This window comes from Macaca mulatta, chromosome 11 (genome assembly GCF_049350105.2).
Source record: "Macaca mulatta isolate MMU2019108-1 chromosome 11, T2T-MMU8v2.0, whole genome shotgun sequence".
In the NCBI taxonomy this organism is placed as follows: domain Eukaryota; kingdom Metazoa; phylum Chordata; class Mammalia; order Primates; family Cercopithecidae; genus Macaca; species Macaca mulatta.
The window spans coordinates 71,881,646-71,900,950 of record NC_133416.1 but is presented as its reverse complement, the minus strand read 5'-3'; the positions used below and the strand labels follow the sequence as shown (position 1 = coordinate 71,900,950).

At 42.6% G+C, this 19,305-nt stretch overlaps 1 protein-coding gene and 1 pseudogene across 1 annotated transcript in view; both read left to right on the top strand.

Annotated features, from left to right (window-relative positions):
- The first annotated feature begins 14,770 nt into the window (after window positions 1-14,770).
- On the top strand, window positions 14,771-14,890 carry LOC114671224 (small nucleolar RNA U13; annotated as a pseudogene).
- A 1,392-nt stretch (window positions 14,891-16,282) lies between these two features.
- GNS (glucosamine (N-acetyl)-6-sulfatase) overlaps window positions 16,283-19,305 on the top strand; it is a 46,160-nt gene continuing 43,137 nt past the window's right edge. Inside the window, exon 1 of the mRNA XM_015152207.3 lies at window positions 16,283-16,629. Coding sequence (XP_015007693.1) covers window positions 16,438-16,629 — 192 coding nt within the window. The 5' untranslated portion in view covers window positions 16,283-16,437. The remainder of the gene's footprint in view (window positions 16,630-19,305) is intronic.

Genomic DNA, 19,305 nt, shown 5'->3' with positions numbered 1-19,305 from the left:
GAGATTCTTTTCTCTACTTGGTCTATTATACTATTAATACTTGTGATTGCATTATGAAATTCTTGTAGTGTGCTTTTCAGCTCTATCAGGTTGGTTACATTCTTCTCTATTCTGGCTATTTTGTCTGTCAGCTCCTGTGATGTTTTATCATGATTTTTAGCTTCCTTCCATTGGGTTACAACATCCTCCTTTAATTCAGTGAAGTTTGTTCCTATCCATATTCTGAATTCTACTTCTGTCATTTCAGCCATCACAGCCTTGGCCTGGTTCCAAACCCTTGCTGGAGAGGTGATGTGGTCATTTGGAGGAAAGAGGGCATTTTGGCTTTTTGAGTTTTCAGCATTCTTGTGCTGATTCTTTCTCATCCTTGTGGGATTATATATTTTCAATCTTTGAGGTTGCTGACCTTTGGATGGTTTTTGTTTTTATTTTTGTTTTTCTTTTAACAACCTGACAACTTTTCTGTAGGGCTGCTGTGGTTTGCTGGCAGCCTGGTCCTAGTCACCTTGGGTTTCCCAGTACCTGGAAGTATCACCAGTGAAGGCTGTGAAACAGCAAAGAGGGCAGCCTGTCCCTTCCTCTGAGAACTCCATCCCAGGGAGGTGCACACCTGTTGCTGGCTCAAACACACCTGTAGAAGGTGGATGAAGACCCCGGTTGGGTAGATCTCACCCAGTAAGAAGGAAGGGGATCAGGGACCCACTTAAAGAAGCAGTCTGGCCATGCTTTTGTAGAGCAGCCATGCTGTGCTGGGATATACTTCCACTCCCAGTTGGCTTGGGCTCTTCAACGCCTAGAGGTTGGAATGGTTAGGTCTCCCAAATAGCAAAGATGGTAACTCACCCCTCCCTTTAGGAGCTTTGTCTTAGGAAGTTTTCAAATCTCTGTTAGCCAGAGAACACTGGCAGGGTGGCTGGAGGCCCCAGTTGGGAGGTCCTGCCCAGTGAGGAGGAACAGTTCAGCAACTCACTTAAAGAAGCAGTCTGACCATGTTTTGGTAGAGCAGCTGTGCTGTGCTGGGGGATCCCTTCCACCCTCAGTTGGTTTGGACTCTCGAAAGCCCACAGGGTGGAATGGCTGAGTTTTGCAAACAGCAAAGATGCGTCCCCAATTTTAGTATTTTTTAAAGCCATCAAACCTTAGACAGAATTTAGGAAATGCATATTAATACATAGTATACCATGAGTAAATAAGAGCTATTAATGCAGAATGATATTCAAGTCATGAGGCTTACAGGAATTTTGGGTATCTAATTTCCTACTTAATTATTATTACACAAGATTTCAGAGTGACAGAATATAACCTTTCCTTTGCAGTAGTAGAAAGAAACCTCAATACATATCAGCTAAAAATTAAGCCTCTGTCTCTCATCTGTATTAAAGTGATTTTCTTTTTCTAGAGACAGAGTCTTGCCCTGTTGCCCAGGCTGATCTAAAACTCCTGGGAAAGTGACATTGTTTTAAAAGAAGTGATGTAGGCTGGGCACAGTGCCTCATGCCTGTAATCCCAGCACTTTGGGAGGCCAAGGTGGGTGGATCATGAAGTCAGGAGTTCAAGACCAGCCTGGCCAACATGGTGAAACCCCATCTCTACTAAAAATACAAAAATGAGCTAGGCATGGTGGCAGGCGCCTGTAATCCCAGCTACTCGGGAAGCTAAGGCAGGAGAATTGCTTGAACCTGGGAGGCAGAGGTTGCAGTGAGCCAAGGTTGTGCCACTGTACTCCAGCCTGGGCAACAGAGTGAGACTCTGTCTCAAAAAGCATAAATAAAGGAAATGATATGCCTATTGTACCAGCACTTCAGTGGCCACCAGCAAAGTCTGGTTAATATCAATTGGCTAAGCCATTTTGTCTAATTGGTTGTCTAGTGCCTCTTCCATCATGAATGCTTTCTGCTGGGCATAAGCATGTGATACAAAGATCTTCACACTTTGTGCCTATTCCTTTTTTTTTTTTTCTTCTGAGGTGGAGTTTCACTCTTATTGCCCAGGCTGGAATGCAATGGCACAATCTCGACTCACTGCAACCTCCGCCTCCCAGGTTCAAGTGATTCTCCTGCCTCAGCCTCAGGCATGTGCCACCACCCCCAGCTAATTTTTGTATTTTCAGTAGAGACAGGGTTTCTCCATGTTGGTCAGGCTGGTCTAGAACTCTTGACCTCAGGTGATCTGCCCGCCTGAGCCTCCCAAAGTGCTGGGATTACAGGCATGAGCCACCGCACCTGGCCATTTTGTGCCTATTCCTATATGTTCATCCACGTGCCACAACTCCAGACCTCCCTTTCTCCAGTCTTCTGATTTTCCTTCCAGGCTCATGACCAGCCAGCCGACACCATTCACCACTGCCAATGAGTCCATATATATTCTAACCTCAGACCACTTTTCCTTCCACACAAACTGAATGGTCAGGTGCACCACCCAAAGCTCCTCCTGTTACTGTGTTGTTGTTGTTGTTGTTAACTACTATGATTCAAGGCCAATGCTGAGTGATTGCAGCTATCATCCATTTCTACCTTGCACCTATACACCACACTGCTTTGTCTATAAACCAAGTTGGGGCTTTTTTCTCCTCCTTCAGCTCGTCATACAGGCCCTTGGGCATGAGCTGATAGAGGAGCAGTGGTGTAACTATGACAAGTGATATGGGAGTCTGGGCTACCTATTCATGTACTTGTTTGTTGCCCTCTGGTCCTGTTTGTGCTTGTTCCCAAATGTAGTGTTTTAGCTTACAAAGGATTAATGCTGGTCCTGACCAACTTAATGACTTGGTAGATCCAGGAGAACCCAACTCAGAAAGCATGGTCATTTGGTGCCTCGTGGTTAAGAGTTCCATCTCTATCTGGGCTCAGTACACTAGGAGCTATTTTTCAAATGGTATATAATTCCTGCTATAGATGTCATGACCTTGCCCCAAAACCCTGTGGGCCTGCCTTGTGATTTTCCTACTGGGGTTTGCAACAGATTGCATCTTACACACGGAATACCTTAGGCTCTGCTGGAGTATATGGTCCAAGCAGAAGGGCTACTTAAACCACAGCTGGGACCTGCTACCAGGATGGGCGTCATGGATATGTTGTACAGAACCCCACTCTCAGAAGGTCTTTACTCCTGGTTTAGTGCTGTATTATCACCATCATGAAATGGTGAATAATTTTGTTTTTAAATTTGGTGTTTTGGCTGGGCACGGTGGCTCACAGCTGTAATCCCAGCACTTTGGGATCTGCCCAGGTGGGCAGATCACGAGGTCAGGAGATTGAGACCATCTTGGCCAACGTGGTGAAACCCCATCTCCACTAAAACACACACACACAAAAAAAATTAGCTGGCCATGGTGGCATTCGCCTGTAGTCCCAGCTACACGGGAGGCTGAGGCAGAGGAGTCGCTTGAACCTAGGAGGCGAGGTTGCAGTGAGCCGAGATCGCACCACTGCACTCCAGCCTGGTGACAAAGCAAGACTCTGTCTCAAAAAAAAAAAAAAAAAAGAAGAAGAAGAAGAAATTGGTGTTTTATAAGCGCAGTCATATGGGACAATGGTCACGTGCATAAGAAGTGGAGTTATGCCAAGCTAGGAGGTCCAGCAGGCAGCACCAGGCACCATGCGATTGTCACACATGCACACCTGAGGGCAGTCATGGGCACTTAAGGGCCCCAAAGTAGCTAGGTAGGGACCAGTGCCGGCTGACAGCAGCAATAGCTGAGAAGCAGCAGCAGTGGTGGAAGCTGTAGGAAAGTAAAGGGATTCTGCATAAAGCCAGCCCTGGGACCTGCTGTGGAAGCCTAGCTTGCCTGGCTACTTCCCAAATCCCATCTCTGTGGCATTTGCACAAATCTTAATTTTCAGGCTTGAGAGACAGGACAGAAATTGCCAGTTCAGGTAGTATACACTGTCATTAAATTATTACCAAAAAAAAAAAAAAGCATACTCAGACATTGTAATAAACCATATCAGGGAACTATTACAATTCTTCAGAGTTTAGAGTCTCTACTTTCAAAAACTTCTGCAACGTGGCAAATCAAATATCCCGAACTCCTCGAACTCCTGACCTTGTGATCCACCTGCCTTGGCCTCCCAAAGTGCTGGGATTACAGGTGTGAGTCACTGGACTTGGCTGAAAAATTTTAGAAATATAAATTTAGAAATATAAATTTAGAAATATAAATTTTAGAAATATAAATTTAAGAAATATAAATTTCTTAAATTTATAGAAATATAAATTTAAAGATGTTTGTATTTGACAAAAAAGAACACTATTTTCATAGGAAGTTTCGGATGAGCCAATTATTAATTAAAATTACTTTTTCCTTGTAATTAGAGATACGGTGATAGAATGTATAAATAAGCACTTTGAATTGTATAAAAGTTTGAAGCCATGGAGTTTTTCAAATGACCTTCAAAAGTTACTGGAAATGTCAAAGGAAATGTTACAATGTAATTGTTACGCCAGTTACAATTTTACAATTGCAAAATTACAATAATTTATACTTTACGTTAAAAATTAAATTCAACTTGAAACTGATCCATAGGAAGAGTTAAATACTTTTCAAAAAAATTTTTCAGCCAAGTCCAGTGACTCACACCTGTAATCCCAGCACTTTGGGAGGCCAAGGCAGGTGGATCACAAGGTCAGGAGTTCGAAACCAGCCTGGCCAACATGGTAAAACCCCATCTCTACTAAAAATACAAAAAGTAGGCCAGGCGTGGTGGCATAGTGGCTCACGCCTGTAATCCCAGCACTTTGGGAGGCTGAGGCAGGCGGATCACCAGGGCAGGAATTCAAGATCAGCCTGGCCAGATGGTGAAACCCTGTCTCTACTAAAAATACAAAAAAAAAAAAAAAATAGCCTGGCGTGGTGGCACACGCCTATAATCCCAGCTACTTAGGAGGCAAAGGCAGAGAATTGCTTGAATCTGGGAGGTGGAGGTTGCAGTGAGCTGAGATCACACTACTGCACTCCAGCCTGGGCAACAGAGGGAGACTCTGTCTCAAAAAAAAAAAAAAAAAAAAAAAAAAAAAAAAAAAAAATTACACAAATTAGCCAAGCCTGGTGGCGCATGCCTGTAATCCCAGCTACTCAGGAGGCTGAGGCAGGAGAATCACTTGAACCTGGGAGGCAGAGGTTGTGGTGAGCCAAGATTGTGCCATTACACTCCAGCCTGGGCAATAGAGTGAGACTCCGTCTCAAAAAAAAAAAAATTCTACAGGAATCGTCAGTTCTACATGTACTGAAATTTCCTTCTTTCTAATGTTTTTTGAGACAGGGTCCAGCTTTGTCACCCAGGATGGAGTGCAGTGGTACAATTACTGCTCACTGAAGCCTCAACCTCCTGGGCACAAGCAACCCTCTCATCTCAGCCTCCTGAGTAGCTGGGACTACAGGTGCACACAACCATGCCCAACTAATTTTCATATTTTATTGTAGTGATGGGGTTTTGCCACGTTGCCCAGACTGGTGTCAAACTCCTGAGCTCAGGCAATCCGCCTACCTCAGCCTACCCAAGTGCTGGGATTACAGTCATGAGCCACCACAACTGGCCCATGTGCTAAAATTTCTATTTTGAAATAAGTTGTCATAAATTTATTCCTTTGCTATACAGCCTATAAAATAGTCTTAACAGCAATAGTGACAGTTATATCGGAAGAAAGATCCTTCTCAAAATTAATGTTATCAAAAAATATTTGCAGGCCAGCCACAGTGGCTCACGCCTATAATCTCAGCACTTTGGGAGGTTGAGGCAAGCAGATCACGAGGTCAGGAGCTCAAGACCATTCTGGCTAACACGGTGAAACCCCGTCTCTACTAAAAATACAAAAAATTAGCTGGGCGTGGTGGGGGGTGCTTGTAGTCCCAGCTACTGGGGAGGCTGAGGCAGGAGAATGGCGTGAATTCTCCTCCAGCTACTGGGAGGCGGAGCTTGCAGTGAGCCAAGATTGTGCCACTGCACTCCAGCCTGGACGACAGAGTGAGATTCTGTCTCAAAAAAAAAAAAAAAAAAATTTGCAGTCTTGCATTTGCAAGAGTCACTGATATTGCTTTCAATTATATCCATTGAAAATGAATTTGCTGAAAACATATGATGGCCTAGGAAATGAATTTGCAGGCCAGGCATGGTGGCTCACACCTATAATCCCACTTTGTGGAGGCCAAAATGGGAGAATCACTTGAGGCCAGGAGTTTGAGATTAGCTTAGGCAAGGTAGGGAGAGCTCATCTCTACAAAAATATGTAAAAATTAGCTGGGTGCGGTAGCATGCACCAGTAGTCCCAGCTACTCAGGAGGCTGAGGCAGGAGGATTGCTTGAGCCCAGGAGGTTGAAGCTGTAGTCAGCTATGATTACACCACTGCATTCCAGCCTGGGAGACAGAGTGGGACCCTGTTTAAAAGAAAAAAACATTGAATTTGCAGAAAAGCAAGTCAGAAGAAACTTGCAATCAAGATATCAGATAATAAAGTCTCATTATTTATATCATATAAATTTAAGATTATGTTGTTACTTATATATTATTATTATTATTTATTTTATTTTTATTTTTTTTTTTTAGATGGAGTCTCGCTCTGTCACCCAGGCTGGAGTGCAGTGGCTGGATCTCAGCTCATTGCAAGCTCCGCCTCCCGGGTTTACGCCATCCTCCTGCCTCAGCCTCCCGAGTAGCTGGGACTACAGGCGCCTGCCACCTCGCCCGGCTAAGTTTTTGTATTTTTTAGTAGAGACGAGGTTTCACTGTGTTAGCCAGGATGGTCTCGATCTCCTGACCTCGTGATCCGCCCGTCTCGGCCTCCCAAAGTGCTGGGATTACAGGCTTGAGCCACCGCGCCCGGCCGTTACTTATATATTATTATAACCCCTATATATTTTGTAAGTAATAAGATACTTTTAAAGAAAAACGTTTATATTTTAGTAACTTAAGTGGCACATTTTTTCTGCTTTTTGAACAAAGGACCCCATATTTTTGTTTCACACTGGACCCCAGAAATTATGTAGCCAGCCTTGCCTGTTACAGAGCACTTTTATGCTCCAGTCCCCATCAAAGCTGGCAGCCTTTCATATATGGGCTGGGTCAATGTTCCTAAGCATACAATGTATTTCACCCAGAATCCAAAGAGTTCTACCAGGCACTGTGCTTCTTTCTCACTAGTAAGAAATGCAAAATGCAGCAGTTTGTTTTTACTTCGGAGGCAATGCCATGACACATCCCAGGACCCCCTAAAAATCTTTACTGAAGTACCAAGTTTCTAAATTTTCACAGAGCCTGTCTCCCACCCCCTGGAGCACGTGTATCTCAAGGTGTCCAGATGCTAGTCACCTCTTTTTCATCATGCCTGATCAGCATGATGTCATCAATGTATTGGATGAATAAGATGTTCTGCAGGATGCCCGGGCAGTCTCTGGATTTGTCAGGGCTGTATTATAACACATAGTCACATAGTACATATTGTGACACAGAGATGAGTTAACATAACCTTGGGGCAAAACTGTAGCTGTCTTTTGTTCATTCTGTATGAATGTGAAGTTTTTCTGAGCCTGTTTTCTGATTGGGACAGAAAAGAACGCATTCACCAAATTGGTGGCTGCTTACAATTTACCTGTGGTCGTATTGATCTTGTCTAGGAAAGGTATCAAATCCAGCATGGCCACAGCATCAGGACTAATACTTGGTTGAGCTTGTGGTAGGCCATGATCACTTCCCATGATCCTTTCTGCAGGGGCCAGACTGGTTACTTACATGGAGATATGATAGGGACCACCAAGATTTGGCAATTTTGTTAATCTTTCCAAAGGATCAGCTTTTGCTTCTATTGATTTTTCTCTATTTTTTTTCTATCCTCTGTTTCATTAATTTCTGCTCTAATTTTTATTATTTCCTTCCTTCTGCTTGGTTTAGGTTTATTTTGCTTTCTTTGGTGTCTTAAGGTAGAAGGTTAAATTAATGATATGAGATCATTCTTCTTTTTTAAATATAGGCATTTACAGTTGCCAGTTACTCTTCAAGCTCTATCTTAGCTGTATCCCAAGTTTTAGTATGTTGTGTATTCATATTCATTCATCTCCAAGTATTTTCTAATTTCCCTTTTGATTTCTGTTTTAATCCACTTATTATTTAGGAGTATGTTGTTTCATTTCCAAATATTTGTGAGCTACCCAAATTTCTCTGGAACTCTTATCATGTTCTCATTTTATTTCATTGTGGTGAGAGAATATACTTGTATTATTTTTATCCTTTTGGATTTATCGAGGTTTGTTTTATGGCCTAGTACATGGTCTATCCTGGAGAACATTCCACAGGCACTTGAGAAGAGTATGTACTCTGCTCTTGTTGGGTGGAGAGTTCTGTAGATCTCTGTTAGGTCTACCTATTTTATAATGTTGTTCATGTCTTCTATTTCCTTGTTCATCTTCTGCCTAGCTACTCTATCTATTATTGAAAGTGGGGTGTTGAAGTTTCCAACTATTATTGGGTTGTCCATTTTTTCCTTTATTTCTATCAGTTTTTGCTTCAAGAATTTTGGCACTTTGTTTCTTAGGTTCATATATAATTGTTGTATCTTCCTGATGGATTAAACCTTTTATCATTACAAAATGCCCTGTTTTATCTCTATTCATATTTTTGTCATAAAGTCTACTTTTCTTTATTACTAGTTTCCAGAATTTTGATTTTGATGTTTCCCAGTATGATTTTCTTTGTTTTTTCTGTACGGGGTTCATTGAATTTCTTGAGTCTGATATCAGAGTTTTCTCTATATGTAGACAGCAACTATTATTTCTTCAAAAAATTATTTCTTCTAGAATTCCAATTATGTAAATAGTAGACCCCATGATTTTGTTTCACAGGTCACAGGTGCCCTGCTCATTTTTGTTTTCACTTTTTTCCCTCTTTGCTTTATTTTGGATATTTTTCTCTTGCTATATCTTCAAGTTGACTTATCTCCCCCCTGCATATTGTTTAATCATCTGTTAATCCATGTGGTGAATTTTCAGATATAGGACTATACAGTTATAGATTTTATTTGTACTTATTTATTTTTGAGACAGGGTCTCCCTCTGTCACTCAGGTTGGAGTACAGTGGCATGATCATGGCTCACTGCAGCCTGGACCTCTCAGCCTCCTGACTAGCTGAGAGTACAGAAGCATACCACCAAGCCCAGCTAATTTTGTGTATTTTGTTTGTTTGCTTGTTTGTTTTGTAGAGGTGGGGTTTTGTCAAGTTGCCCAGGCTGGTCTCAAACTCCTGGGCTCAAGCCATCTGCCCACCCAGGCCTCCCAAAGTGCTGGGATTACAAGTGTGTGCCACTGGGCCTGGCCCAGTTATATATCTTCTACCTCTCTTCTCAATTGGCTCATGATTTTCTTTAGATACTTGAACAAGTTATAACAGGAGTTTTAACACACTAATCTATGTTAACTTCTTCATCCCTATCATTTATTATCTGTTTCTATTGACAATTTTTTCTTCTGGTCATGGGGTTACATTTTCCTATTTGGGAGCCTGTAGGGGGTCACATTTTCCTATTTGGGACCCTGTATAGTAATTTTTTTTTTTTTTTTTTTGAGACGGAGTCTTGCTCTGTCGCCCAGGCTGGAGTACAGTGGCACCATCTCGGCTCACTGTAAGCTCCGCCTCCCGGGTTCACGCCATTCTCCTGCCTCAGCCTCCCGAGTAGCTAGGACTACAGGTGCCCGCCACCAGGCCTGGCTAATTTTTTGTATTTTTAGTAGAGATGGGGTTTTATGTCATTAGCCAGGATGGTCTGGATCTCCTGACCTTATCATCTGCCCACCTCAGCCCCCAAAGTGCTGGGATTACAGGCGTGAGCCACCGTGCCTGAGCCCTGTGTAGTAATTTTCTTATTGGACGCAGGACATTGTGAATTTCATACTGTTGAATATCTAGGTTTCATAGTCTTCCCTTAAAGAGCGTTGAGCCTTATTCTGGAAGGCAAGTTACTTTCCTTGCAGATTAGTCTGATCTTTTGAGGACTGTACCCAAGCTTTGTTTCTGTGGGTGCAGAGTACATTTTACTCATGATAGTTTAGCTCCACTATTAGGGCATGACCTTTCCAGGTTCTTAAGGAATGCTCCTGATGATCAGGGAGGACTTTCCCCTATGGCTGGTTGGATCTCAAACATTCCAACCTCTCTGAGAGTTATTTATTTTACATTACCTTGGTCATTCTTTGCTTTGCCTTCTGGTGGTGTTGCACCCTGTGAATGTACATCTCAGTGTTCAGCAAAGTTTCAGAAAGACATCTGTGTAAACTTATGGAGCTTTTAAATCTATACAGCATCCTTCTCTTTGGAATTCTTTCCTGCAAACTTCCAGCTGCCTCGATCTCCCTCAACCTTGATCTCTCTCCACCCAAAGTTAGCAAGTCAACTTTGTCAGGCATGAGATACTCTTTCCTGCTCTCTGGTTCAGAACGTCCCTCCATCAGGCAAAAAGTTGGAGCAATTGTTTGCTTCTCTTTACACGTGGATCACAGTCCTTCACTATTGTCCCTTGTATAAAAGCATCTATATTGCCCTGTTTTCTAGTTGCTTTTAGCAAGAGAATTAGTCTGGCACTGTTACTCCATCATGGCCAGAGATAGAAGTTTTGAGGTTATTAAATGTTAAGTGAAAGTTATACTTCAGAGGTCATGATGAAAAGTACTATTGTTCCTATAATGAAAATTCCACAGGAATTTTCCAACTAATAGCTGAATTGGATCCATTTTTGCTTAAGCTCTTGGAAAAACATGTCAAAATGAAAAAATGACTTATTTTACTACAAAGATTTGTGGAAAAAATTGAAATAATGAAAAAATATGTTTAAAAAGTGGTAAGTCAATGGTCGGGCACGGTAGCTCACACCTGTAATCCCAGCACTTTGGGAGGCCGAGGCAGGCAGATCACCTGAGGTCAGGAGTTCGAGACCAGCCTGACCGACATGGAGAAACCCCGTGTCTACTAAAACTACAAAATTAGCTGGGCGTGGTGGCGCATGCAGTAATTCCAGCTACTTAGGAGGCTGAGGCAGGAGAATTGCCTGAACCTAGGAGGCGAGGTTGCAGTGAGCCGAGATCGCACCATTGCACTCCAGCCTGGGCAACAACAGTTAAACTCCATCTAAAAAAAAAAAAAAAAAAAAAAAGTGGTAAGTCAAACACATAACCAAACACCAAATAATACTATATATTCTATTCTGGATATGACAACCACTGATTAGTTGGCAATTATTAGGCACTACTTTCTAATAGGAAACCCTATGAGCAATTTTTAAACATTTTTAGCCAACTGAAAACATCTGAGACATTATTCAACAAAGTAAAACAAGATTGTTATTTTAACCTGTGGTTAAACAGCATTTACAATCAGTCATCTGTTAACACAGCTATTATAATGATTAGGAAAAAGGGCTGCATGGTCTTTAAAAAACAACTTGGCTAGGCTGGGCATGGTGGCTCATGCCTATAATCCCAGCACTTTGGGAGGCCAAGGTGGGTGGATCACCTGAGGTCAGGAGTTTGAGACCAGACCAATATGGCAAAACCCTGTCTCTACTAAATATACAAAAATTAGCTGGGTGTGGTGGCGCACACCTGTAACCCCAGCTACTTGGGAGGCTGAGGCAGGAGAATCGCTTGAACCTGGGAGGTGGAGGTTGTAGTGAGCTGAGATTGTGCCACTGCACTCCAGCCTGGTGACAGAGGAAGACTGTCTCAAAAAAGAAAAAAAAAAAAAAATTAATAGGACACGAAACCAAAGTGATAAAGATGAATGAGAAAGTAAAGAGAAATTATCCTGACATTGAGAAGTAAAGAGTAACAAAAAAAAGTTTCAATCATAAGAAGAACAGTAATTCATTAAGAGGAAGAGAATAATCATTTCACACTGTATACATATATGAAAACATGTACACCTTAAATATACATAATGTTGTCAATTACATCTCAATAAAGCTGGAAAGAGGAAGAGATAAATTGCAAATTAAAGTAATAAATAGGCTATTAAACTGATAATTTGTGAATTATATAAACTCATTGAAAAATATTCAAATTTCTTTCTGATTTGATCTCACACTAGCATTGAGGAATATGACATAAAACTCACAATACATGATTACAATGAGTACCTTGATGACAAATGAGTGACTTCAATTCAAAAACTACATAAGATTAATAACTGTGTAAAAAAGGCCAGGTGTGGTGACTCATGCTTATAATCCCAGCACTTTGGGAGGCCGAGGCTGGTGGATCACTTGAAGTCAGGAATTCGAGACTGGCCTGGCCAACATGGCGAAACCCCATCTCTATTAAAAATACAAAAAGTAGACGGGCATAGTGACGCATGCCTGTAATCCCAGCTACTCAGGAGGCTGAGGCAGGAGAATCACTTGAACCTGGGAGGTGGAGGTTGCAGTGAGCCAAGAGTGCAGACAGAGCAAGACTCCATCTCAAAAAATAAAATAAAATAAAATGCAGAATGTCACGAAATGCCTATGTTAAGAGGATATTTGATAGAGTTTTCTGAAATTTGACAAAAATACTAAACATATATATATATAAAACCAATAATGAACTGTGCAGGTGAAAAATAACTTTTCTGAATTATCACTAATAAAAAGCAAATACTGATCAAACACACTAGCTAAAAAACTAAATCATCTTTCTATTCTCTTTAGAAAATATGATAAACTATCATCAAATGAAGAGATGATTAAAGAGTATATAGCCATATAATGTAAGGGGAAAAAAGTATGAAGAAGTATGCCTGGCGGTTACTTAACAAAAATGTTACTTTAAATTTTTGCATTATTTGTAATATTTTTCTTTTTTTTTTTTTTTTTGAGACAGAGTCTTGCTCTGTTGCACAGGCTGGAGTGCAGTGGCAGTGATCTCGGCTCACTGCAAGTTCCACCTCCCGGGTTCATGCCATTCTCCTGCCTCAGCCTCCCGAGTAGCTGGGACTACAGGCGCCACCACCTCGCCCAGCTAGTTTTTTGTATTTTTTAGTAGAGACGGGGTTTCACCGTGTTAGCCAGGATGGTCTCGATCTCCTGACCTCGTGATCCGCCCGTCTCGGCCTCCCAAAGTGCTGGGATTACAGGCTTGAGCCACCACGCCCGGCCTATATTTTTCAACTTTTAAAAATGTGTAACGTTGTATTTTGTTTTAGTCTAAATACATATTCAGTTGTGTACCTACTTTTGTATCTAAAATTATTATTCTTTTTCTTAAAGAACCCCCACTCGCCAAATGCACATAAACTTCAGGCCCCACAAAATTTGAATCTGCCCGTTAGCTACTTTTCTCTCCACCTAATTGGTCTACCCTTACCCATACTTGTCCTCTTCCAATCTGTTCTTCATGCCACAGTCTAAAGGATCTTCTAAAAGTTCATGTATGATTATATTTCTCTTATATTCTTTCAGTAATTTCCAATTAGCCTTACTATAGAAACCCAAGTCCTTAAAATAGAATCTGGGTCCTCACCACCTCTCTCCCTCTGCTCTAACCACACTGGCTTCTTCTAGTTATTGCAATGCACCAGCTCAGGACCTTTCCATATACTGTACTCTGTGCCTAGGAGACATTCCACCCAATACTCCATTAACAAATTATCTCCTACTCAAACTTCAGATTTCACTCAAAGATCAATTCCTCAGGGCACCTTAGACTAAGTGAGCCTCCCACCACCTTAAATGCTCACTGCACCCTTTACTTTTCCTTCATAGCATGTCTATTTGTAATCATATACAAGATTCAAGATTAGATTGTCAATCTCTCTGCCATTAGACTGCAAATTCCATGAACGAGGGACAGTGTCTCTTCGGCACTAGTGTAGCAGTGTTACCGGAAAGGGGTCCTGATCCAGATACCAAGAAAGGGTTCTTGGATCTCAGGCAAGGAAGAATTCAGGACAAGACCATAGAGTAAAGTGAAAGCAAGTTTATTAAGAAAGTAGAGGAATAAAAGAATGCCTACTCCATAGGCAGAGCAGCCTGAGGCTCCTGGTTGCCCATTTTTATGGTTATTTCTTGATGATATGCTAAACAAGGGATGGATTATTCATGCCTCCCCTTTTTAGACCATAGAGGGTACCATCCTGACATTCCCATGGCATTTATAAACTATTATGGTGCTGGTGGGAGTTTAGCAGTGAGGACGGGCAGAGGTCACTTTCATCACCCTCTTGGTTTTGGTGGGTTTTAGCCCACTTCTTTACTGCTACCTGTTTAATCAGTAAGATCTTTATGACCTGCATCCTGTATCTTTATGACCTCCTATCTCATCCTGTGACTTAGAATGCATAACCATCTGGGAATGCAGCACAGCAGGCCTCAACCTTATTTTACCCAGCCCCTATTCAAGATGGAATTGCTCTGGTTCAATCGCCTCTGACAGCAGCATCCTGAACAAAGTGGTCAACTAATTACACAATTTCTGGCCTCAAACAGTTTATAATCTAACCTTTAAAAAAAAAAAAAAAGAAAAGAAACAATTTTACAATTTGGGACATCAATACAGTGAAATAGGTTCTTTTTTTGTGTAAGAAAGTCTTCCTGGAAGTCTTGAAACGTGACTACCTAAGGATTAGTTATTCTAACTAGCTTGAAAAATTGGCCTAGGCCAAGGTTGTAACCAAGTATTCTGGTTGTCTAGGAACTGCTCTGGCCATATTTCCGGCATAATTGTTTCTTGCAGAAAAACTACTTAATTTTTTTAAAGCTTCTTTTGCCTTCTGTAGGCTTACTTAAAAACAAACAAACAAACAAAAAACAGTATTAAGATCCTTTTGTGGTTCATAAGCCTGATGATTGGGTTTTCACGCTATGGTGTGAGTTAACGACCCCTACCTCAAACCCGTACCTCAAACCTTGTTAGGACTCAGCACATTACCCCTCTGTGGTGAAAAAAACAAAATAATAAAGGTAATTCTTATTTTTTTTTTTTTTTGCATAAGCCCTATCCTTGTACACATGAGGTTTCAAAGTGTTTCCATCATTATTTTTACCTTATAGTATAGTGTTTTCACGAGTTTCTGTATTTTTATTTATTTTTTATTATATTTTAAGTTCTGGGATAGTTTTCACGAGTTTTAAGAGACTTTTCTTGGCAAACAGATCAACTCAGAGAAAATACTTTTACCAGCAAGGAGGTTATACCCTGTTATATTAGTCTGGGGACATGACTTGACAGTTCACCTTGCCAGGAAGATCTCTGTGATTTTTTGTTTGTTTGTTTTGAGACAGAGTCTCGCTCTGTTCCTGAGGCCTGAGTGCAGTGGCTCACTGCAAGCTCCGCCTCCTGGATTCAAGCCATTCCCGTGCCTCAGCCTCCCGAGTAGCTGGGATTACAGGTGCGTCCCACCATGACCGGCTAATTTTTGTATTTTAGTAGAGACGGGGTTTCACCATGTTGGCCAGGCTGGTCTCAAACTCCTGACCTCAGGTGATACACCCGCCTCAGCCTCCCAAAGTGCTGGGATTACAGGCGTGAGTCACCGCGCCCGATCAGATCTGTTTTTATAGACGTCAGGAGAGGGGCAAAGTCAAATTGTTCCAGAGAGGCCACAGAAATATCTGGAACTAGTTTCAAGGGCTATTCCCCGCTAAAGATTACTTAATAATGCAGTTGGATGACCATGTTTCAAGATTTTTGTTCGATCTGCACAACCTCCAAAATCTTCCAAGAGGGTGTTTAAAAAGTCAGCAAGGACCATTAGGATCAGGACATCCCTAAATTGTTTCAAACTACAATGTCAGCTGAGGAAAGCAGAACATAATCAGGCTTTGGAGTTAAGAGAGCTGAACTGGAATCCAGTTCCAAATTTAATGGCTGAGCCAAATGAGAATGTTAAGACTTATTTCACAAGTTGTAGAGAAAATAAAAAACGATTAAACATCTGGGCCTTGAGTAAGTGCCCCTCGACTTGGAGATTAAATATGGTAGAGTCTACTTTCCTCACCAGCTGATAATAGTATCTGTTAAGTACAGTCTTCTTGTCTCTTCCTTAATCTGTTGCTTAGTATTTGCCAACTCTTTCCTGCTTTTCATCTTCTCTTCCCCCAATTTAAATCTTTCCACCAAGCACTCAGAAACAGGTCCTACCAGAACGCAACCCGAGCCTGCGCGTGAGGTATGCACGGGTCTCGACCTTTTTCCCGTTCTCCGCCCTTTTTTCCGGTTCTCCGCCCCTTTTCCGCCACTGCCTGGTGCCTCCCTCCCGGCTGCGCCTGTCCGCGGCCCCGCCCACGCCGACCGTCACGTGACCGCTCTGCGTGCTCCGCCCCCTGTCCCCGGCTCACGTGATCGCGCCTAGGGAGAAAACGCCTGACCCCAGCCACCGGCCTTCAAGGCAAGGCTTTTTCTTCCTTCGGCTGGTTGGCCTTTCGCCCTTCAGCTACCTGTGCGTCCCTCCGTCCCGTCCCGGGGTCACCCCGGAGCCTGTCCGCCATGCAGCTCCTGCCTCTAGCCCCAGGTCGGCTCCGGCAGGGCAGCCCCCGCCACCTGCCCTCCTGCAGCCCAGCGCTGCTGCTACTGGTGCTGGGCGGCTGCTTGGGGGTCTTCGGGGTGGCAGCGGGAACCCGGAGGCCCAACGTGGTGCTGCTCCTCACGGACGACCAGGACGAAGTGCTCGGCGGCATGGTAACTCTTCTGTTTCTGCCCCGCCCCTCTATCTCTGGGGCTGACTCCCCGGTTTCTTGCTCTCTTTCCCGGTGCCCATCCCCCCTCCCCGAACTGGCTGTCTTATCCCTGGGTAGGTTTGGTTTTCCCACGTGAGGCCCTTTATGCCGGTGTTAGGGACTGCAACACTCATTTCCCTTCTGGATTGAGGCACTTGCGTACAGCACACACAGCTTCTAGTCTGGACCGTACTGCTGTGGAGTTTACGTTAATATCTCAAGATAAACATGTGGAGACCAGTGGAGGATGGGTTGAACCAATGAGGATCAGGTGCTGGCTAAAAGCACTCAAACCCTGATTGTTTTTCTTTTGGATTAGAGGATCAAAGACAAGTCCAGTCCCCTTTATGAGGGACCTAGACGACCTCCACATTTGTGCCTGTATACAATGTCTGTATCTGATGTCTATAAAAATAAGACTGGGCTGGGCGCGGTGGCTCACTCTTGTAATCCCAGCTCTTTGGGAGGCCGAGGCGGGCGGATCACAAGGTCAAGAGATCTAGACCATCCTGGCCAACATGGTGAAACCCCGTCCCTACTAGAAATACAAAAATTAGCTGGGCGTGGTGGCGCGCACCTGTAGTCCCAGCTACTTGGGTGGCTGAGGAAGGAGAATCGCTTGAATCCGGGAGGCGGAAGTTGCAGTGAGCCGAGGTTGGGCCACTGCACGCCAGCCTGGCTACAGAGCGAGATTCCGTCTTAAAAAAAAAAAAAAAAAAAAGCCTGAAGTGAACTAATCTGGTAGGCCGACCGTCGAACTATTGAGGGTGTGTTTTGCCTCACAAGAATCAAGAAAATTCAATTAGTCTGATTGAACACCTGACTGTTGCATTAGAGACTGTCAGTGTTTCATTTTCTATCTAATGGGTGTTGTCACAAGACTTCTTTTTTTTTTCCCCCGAGTTAATTTTGCTTGTGTATTGCAGAATTCTGGAATCTGTGACCTTTGGAAACATCCACTCCAACCCCTGCCCCATGGAGGTCCAGAAAGCAACTTGCCCAAGACATGAGTAGTTGAGGCAGAGTCCTCTAACCCTGGGTTCAGCATTCCTCTCTTCGCTTTAAAACCAAATGTTTTATTGCTTTATTCGTTTCAGTTCTCTTTTTGCTTTCAGCTGAATGCTGAGACTATGAAATACTCCAGGCAAGATGTTCCTAACTTTTCTTGTGTAATTACACACCCTCGCTCAGTGTCCTTCAAGCCCCTGGTCCCAACCCGTGAGTGAGTTGTGAAATCAGTTTAGTGACTATCAACGTTTTTTATTTCCTCTGGAATAGAGTAGAATAGAAAATGGCCGTGTGTGAGTGTGTGTGTTACACTTGCTAAAGGTAATCATTATCTATCTTTCTTCCCGAGTTGTAAAATATATTTCTTAGGTTGTGCTCAAGAGCTTGAGTCTTTTATAGCTGATGTTTAAGATGCTTGCATTTTGATTACACACTTCTTCCTGCCATATATGCTTCATTGTCTGTTAGTTTCTACCAAGCCATGTTGACATCAATCTTGATTTAATTTTCCTCCTACACTTTAGTTTCACTACTCTTCCAACTACTGCACTTGTCTGCTCACAACATTCCTTTTTTATTTAAACAAAAAAAAATTGTGTCCTTGAAGAGTGTTTTGTCCAGAAAAAGCAAGCCTTCTCTAGCAGTGACTACAGTACTCAGTTAAAAGGTCAGGGTTTTTTAGGTGTTGAAAACAAAATTCTTTACTTAAATATGAGGTATTCAGAGTTCAGTTTCTTCAATTCTTATAAACCACGGCTGTAGTCTGTGTGTATTTGAGGTCTCTTCCTTTTAGTATGTTAATCCAATTTGCTTCGTTAAGCCAGCAGCAGATTTTTTGAGTCAGGGTCTTGCTCTGTTATCCAGGCTGGAGTGCAGTGGTATAATCAAGGATCATTGCAGCCTTGAACTCCTAGTCTCAAGCAGTCTTCCTGCCTCAGTCTCCCTAGTAGCTGGAACTACAGGCACACATCACCACGTCCAGCTAATTTTTTAATATTTTGTAGAGACAGGATTTCTCCAGGTTGCCCAAGCCGGTCTTGAACTCCTGGACTCAAGTAATCCCCCCACCTCAGCCTCCCAAAGTGCTGGGATTACAGGCATAAGCCATTGTCTCGGCCGAGATTCTTTTTTTAAATAAGTGTTTCTACTGGAGAGAGGTACCAAAGTTGAGTAGAGGAGATAAGTCAGATTTAATGTTCCCAACTCAAGAATTCTGGATTATCTTCTAGCCTTTTTCAGAATATTCTACCACTAATTGCCAAACAGGACTCCAAGGGGAAGAGCTAAGACAAGAGCATTTGAGAACTTACTTGGAGCTGAGCAGAGCATGAGGATTTTTATACTTGTGCTTCAGTCATCACGGGAGTCCTCTACTGTACATAGTATCCTTATCTTAAAAGGAAACTAAAACTGGAAGCTGGTTAAGTGACATGACTAAGGTTCACATAGCTAATACTGGACAAAGCCTGGGTATCTTATGATCTCAGAGTACCATGCTTTTTCTCCTGTTCTAGAATACTGTGATGATAATCAGATTTCATTCCACATACCCACACCAGCATAATCACATCATAGGTCAGTGAGTCTGCAGGTGACATTCGGGGATGCCAGTGACATCATGGAACTCCTT